Raw genomic sequence first — 6000 nt, 5'->3', positions numbered from 1 at the left:
TCTGCCACCACGTTTGTTTAGTTTTCCCCCGATTGTATCAAAAGTACAGTTACCTGTACAGACAATAGCGACGTGTTCATTGAAACGATGCAGTATCCATAAAATTTGCTTTGTCCTAAATGGCATTGTGCATTTCCTTATAAAAACGAAAATATTCCTTTCACGAGGAGCCTTCAAAAGAGGAAATGATCTACTTCTTGCAGATTTAACAAAATGCAATGTTGGCTGCTAGACAAGCTTGGTGTTCGGTTTTATTATTATCATTATTTTTTTTTGTTAGCTTTGTCTCCTATTACTACATAGATAGTTCCAGTCATGAGATTAATGGTATAGCCCCAATGACGAGGTAAAGAACACTCCTAATGTAATCAGCTCATGTTCAAGGAAGAATTTCCTTCGAACTAAAACAAGAAACAGAAAAAGTTAAGATAACAGCCATTTCTAGCCAGACCAGAAAGACACTTAAAAAGGTGTGTCAAACTATACGCTTCTGTTTTTAGTTTTTATGTCATACAATGTTTAATATCTTGGGATGGTACAAGACCTGTGCTCTGATTTTAGCGCTTCCCTTTGACTGCTTTTTGGATATATATTGTCTCAAAATATTACACCTGTACAGTCATATGGAAATGATTCTTTTCTTTTTACAGTGTTGCTTTTCTATGCCAATTTATTCACTGTAACTTGTTTGTCAAAAATGCTGATTCGAGTTTCATCTGCCGAGGATGTACCATCTACAACATTTTCAGACCCGAGATATTCGACATTTGACATTCGATGGAGACGGACGTGCAACTGTAGACTCTCTCTCGGGTTCTGGTCGGTCTCCGCCCTGCCTCTCGCCTCCTTTTCCGCATTATGACAGCAACTGCGCTTGTTTTCTGCTCCCATCAAATTGCCAATATTGTTCCAGTGAAATCTTCCTACCACTAAGTGAATCCATATTGTCTGGTACTGCAACTTTCTTCGTTGTCAACTAGAATCTACGACACTATGGCTTCCCGCAAAACCCGACAAACCACTAAGGAACTGAGCGCCACCGCCCAGCTAGCCCACTCTGCACGGCCCGAATCTTCAAGCGACAGTGAGCCTGCCGACCTCACGCTGGTCGACATCCAGCGCAGTATTCAACTCTCTTCGGCGAATGTCTGTGCGAAGCTCGACTCCCTGTCTAGTGAAGTTGCCTCCATTAACAAGAAGATTTCAGACCTCGAGGATTCGGTGACAATGAATTCAGATAAAATCATAGAGATTGAACAGAGAAAACTACCACAAGTGGAAAAAAAGATGGCGGATGAAATCAACAAGCTGCAGGAAAAGCTCACACTCATGGAGATCTATGGTCGACGCACAAATCTCCTCTTCTACGGCGTCGCAGAAGCCCAAAACGAGCACATTGAGGACGTTCTTCGTGATACCTTCACTTACCTGGGGGTCAACGACATCGACAACATCGCCATGGTCAACGCTCATCGTCTTCCTCGTCGGGATATCGTGACTCCACACCAAGACTCCACTGGCCCATCCCGTAACACAGTCCCACGTGCTATCATTGCCAAGTTTGTGTACATGCGTGATCGTAACAGAATCCTGGCCGCCTTCGAAGACCGTCAACGCCAACGCCAACCGCCGGCATCCAACGGTGCCCTCCCGGACCAGGACCCCCGAAGGATCACCGTCCGCACAGACCTTCCCCCAGCCTTGAAAGCTAGAAGGAGTGTCCTCGCAAAAGCTGCGTACAAACTCCGGAAAGAGAAGCATGTGTCCACAAAAATATCGGTTGTAGGTCCAAATGTGTTACTTCACTGGAAAGAGAAAGGCGCTAGGGTGTGTGACCGTAGATACTACGGGAGTCCGTTCATAATATGCCTGTTGGGAGTCTGTTTTGGATTGCCTTTTTATGTGCTTCAACATGCTCGAAGTCAGAGCAAATCCTATTTTTCAACGTTATTTTGGATATATTTTCCTTCATGAATATGTTTCGATCAATTTTCACTTCTCAATGCATTTCCCGTATACCAACCAACAACTACCGTTTTACTCTGTGTCTCATTTGTTTCTGCTCGCTATTACAAAAAAGCCGCATGTCTGTACATGTATGCAACAAAATGCAAGTAGTCTTGATTTATAAGCTATTTGATAACGCCTTCTGGTATAGTCTGGCATTTGAAATTCTCCAATTTAATACTGTTTTTAGGACAAGCTTCATATCCTTACTCATTCATGCAACGTGTAGAAAATTCCATGAACCTGCTGTTCCAGTTACTTGTTACGTAACGTTGATACTCGATCAACTCACGCCTAGATACGACTGTCAAGGACCTCACTTTGTCATAGTGAAACAAACTGTCTATAGAGGTTCCTCATTATTTGGTTCTTTCTTGAAATTTTCCACTACCTGTATACCAACCAACTCAGCCCTTGAAATTATATACCTGTCCTTAGTGCGTACTTATACAATTTGCAATGCACACCTGTCACTATCACCTCTTCGGATGTTATCCCACGTAAACGCCTGCACTTCTGTCATTGCTTATCATTGGAATGTTGTTTTTGAAAATTGTCTCAAAGTGACAGATGGAAATCGAATCTACGAACATGCATTCCTGGTAAACAACCCATCATGTAACTTGTGTTTGTTTGCCACCAAACATGGCTGAAGAAATTAATGCAAATGTACTTCCTGTTATGAACAACGAAGTATGTGATTATCAGTCACCTGTACCAAACTCTCCCTTAACGTGTTCTGATTGTGAAGAAGGCGACAGCACCGATTTTATCACATCTTTAAATGCAGAAACCCAGGAATTAAATCTGGATTTTGATTTAAATGATATTTCACTGAAAAATGTATCTTCTAATTATCTTTTGGAAAATGATATAGTTACATTGTCTCATTCTAACCCGAAAGATCTCTTTGTTTCGCATATCAACATCAGAAGTTTGAATAAAAATTTTGATCAATTTCTTTCATTTGTTAACGAGTTACAATTTAGTCACATGATCATTGGCCTCAGTGAAACTTGGCTAAAGGAAACGTCGCCTTCTTCTCAATACTCCATCAATCGTTTTAAATTGCTTACCAATAACAGAACCGGGAAAAGAGGTGGCGGAGTAGGTTTTTATGTTTCACAAACTCTGAATTGTCAATTGTTACATGAATACAGCATTACCTCAGAATGTATAGAGTGTATTTTTGTGGAGGTTATAACTCCGAACAAAGGTAACATCATACTGGGGGAAATTTATAGACCCCCGCATTCTAACCCTACTGAGTTTATTGGGTTGCTTCATGATCTCCTCTCTGATAAATATTTTGATAACAAGACATGCATTATCATGGGAGACTTTAATATAAATCTCCTTAGTTATAATGATACTACAGTCTGTCAAGATTTCCTCAACCTTATGTTGTCCAAATCCTTCATTCCTTTTATAAGAAAACCTACTCGAATTTCCGATGTCACTTCAACTCTTATCGATAATATATTTGTTAATAATTTATCTCTTGATGTCACATCTGGCATTGTAGTCTCTGACATTTCTGATCACTTCCCGATTTATACCCTTGTACCTCAGTTTACAGCAAGAAAAACTCCAACATCTAACCATGGTATTCGTGACATGTCTGAACGCAATCTAAATAGGCTCAGGGAGGGATTTGGGTCCGTTGACTGGTCTCCTGTCTACAACGCAGGAAATGTAAACTCATCCTTTGAGGTTTTTATGAAAATTTTGATAGAAACTTGTGATAATCATATACCTTTGTTAAAACGCTCTAAATCTAATTATAAAAGAATACCAAGACAGCCTTGGATCACGAAATCTCTTCTTAGGTCTATTAATAAGAAAAACAGATTATTTTGTAGATACCGTAAATCCCCAAATGTTTCAACTAAATCTCGTTATGTTTGTTATCGAAATACCCTGACCTCTACGTTACGCTTAGCTAAGCAACAGTATTTTTACCGACAGTTCGATAGATGCAAATCTGATATACAGAGTACGTGGAAAGTGATTAACACAGCTTTAAAATCCAGCACTAAGGCGAATTCTCCAAATCGTATTCTGAAAGAGGGTCGCCTGATAGACAATCCAGAGGAGATGGCAGATGCATTCAATGACTTCTTCGTTAACCTTGGGCCAGATCTTGCCAAGAAAATACCTCGCTCCGGGACACCTTTTCATTCGTTTCTAAGGGATAGGAATGCACACACTTTGTTTTTTGTTCCCATTGTTGAGGAAGAAATTAAAGAAATTGTTCGCAAACTAAATAACAAGAAAAGTACAGGTGATGACGGAATTTCAGTTTTTCTGTTAAAAAACATAATAACTGAAATAATTACTCCCCTTACTTATATTTTTAATCAATCTTTGTCGACTGGAAAGGTCCCTGAAAAGATGAAAATTGCTAGAGTCGTTCCCATATTCAAAAAGGGTGCTGAAGAATCGGTTAGCAATTATCGTCCAATATCTCTTTTAACTTCAATTTCAAAAATCTTAGAAAAGCTTGTTCACAAACGAACTCTTAGATTCCTTATCAACTGCAATATTCTTTCGAATTTTCAGTTTGGTTTCAGAAAACAGCATAGCACAACCCACGCTTTGTTAGCTTTCATTGATAAAGTAGCACATGCTTTAGACGACGCTTCCCATACTATAGGTGTTTTTCTCGACTTCTCGAAAGCGTTTGATACGATAGACCATGATATTTTGCTTTATAAGTTAAGCCATTACGGCATTCGTGGGACAGCTCAAGATTGGTTTAAAGACTACCTTACTAATAGAAAGCAATATGTTTATGTAAATGGATATGAGTCTCTTTTGAAAACAACTTCTTGTGGTGTCCCTCAGGGTTCCCTACTTGGCCCGTTATTATTTATCCTGTACATAAACGACCTCCAAAATTCGTCCCAGATTCTTTCTTTCATATGCTCTGCTGACGACACAAATTTATTTCTTTCACATCGTAACTCAAACACGCTTATACATATGTTAAACAATGAACTGAAACTTGTTCAGTCCTGGATCCACGCAAATAAGTTGCACTAAATATTGATAAGACGCATTATATGCTTTTCAGCAATTCTCTGAACTCTGTTTCTGATTATGTTAAGATCAATGGTATCAATTTAAACCAGGCAGATAGTATTAAGTTTCTGGGACTTTACATTGATAGTGATCTATCCTGGAAAACCCATATTAACTATTTAAGTAAAATTTTGTCCAGAAACATTGGAATTTTAAACAAGCTGAAATATAATTTCCCCATACATATATTACAAATTATATATTCAACAATGATTTCCCCTTACCTCAACTATGGAATTCTAGCATGGGGTAATTCGTCCAAATTTTTACTTGATTCGCTATTCCTTCTTCAAAAACGCGCCATCAGAATTATCAATAACGCCGGATATTTATCTCATACAAATGAATTTTTTCACAAGAATAAAATTCTGAAATTGATTGATTTGTTTGATTACAATCTAGGTATTTTCATGTATAAGTACTCAACGAATGATCTTCCTGATGTTTTTCTTCACATGTTCAAAAGAAACTACTCAGTTCACAATTATCCCACCCGCCAACGGGACGCTTATCACCTTCCACGTACTCGCACAATTTTCGCGATGAAAACAATTATGTATGCGGGACCGAAATACTGGAATGACCTCCCCCCTGAACTCAAAGGTTGTTTATCACTATCATCCTTCAAATGCAAATTAAGACAGTATTTATTGAATAATTACGCTACATCAGCTCATTGAAATTCTGTTTTGTGCTGTCCAGGACTATCCCGTTATACTGTACTCCAGGGTTGTTGTCATGTAAAACCAGACTTTAAGAGCCCAGCTGTTTGCGCCCTTAAATTCTATCACTGTGTTTATGTATATTTTTCCTTCTTTAAAGATAGCTGGGACGAGGAAACAGCTGGTATTTCACATTCTCACTGCACTGCAACTGGTTGTTCGATGTCTTTTTTAATGGATTTGCAGG

General features: G+C 38.8%; 1 protein-coding gene across 1 annotated transcript in view; it reads left to right on the top strand.

The window, feature by feature from the left end:
• Positions 1–993: 993 nt before the first annotated feature.
• LOC139731508 (uncharacterized) overlaps positions 994–6000 on the top strand; it is a 46085-nt gene continuing 41078 nt past the window's right edge. Inside the window, exon 1 of the mRNA XM_071642391.1 lies at positions 994–1786. Within this exon, the coding sequence (XP_071498492.1) occupies positions 994–1786 (793 nt within the window). The remainder of the gene's footprint in view (positions 1787–6000) is intronic.

Source organism: Diadema antillarum, unplaced genomic scaffold, assembly GCF_040938485.1.
Source record: "Diadema antillarum isolate AM-2024a unplaced genomic scaffold, OU_Dant_1.0 seq00000376_RagTag, whole genome shotgun sequence".
NCBI classification, from domain to species: Eukaryota; Metazoa; Echinodermata; class Echinoidea; order Diadematoida; family Diadematidae; genus Diadema; species Diadema antillarum.
The sequence above is the reverse complement of the archived record's forward strand: the minus strand, read 5'-3'. Positions and strand labels throughout refer to the sequence as shown.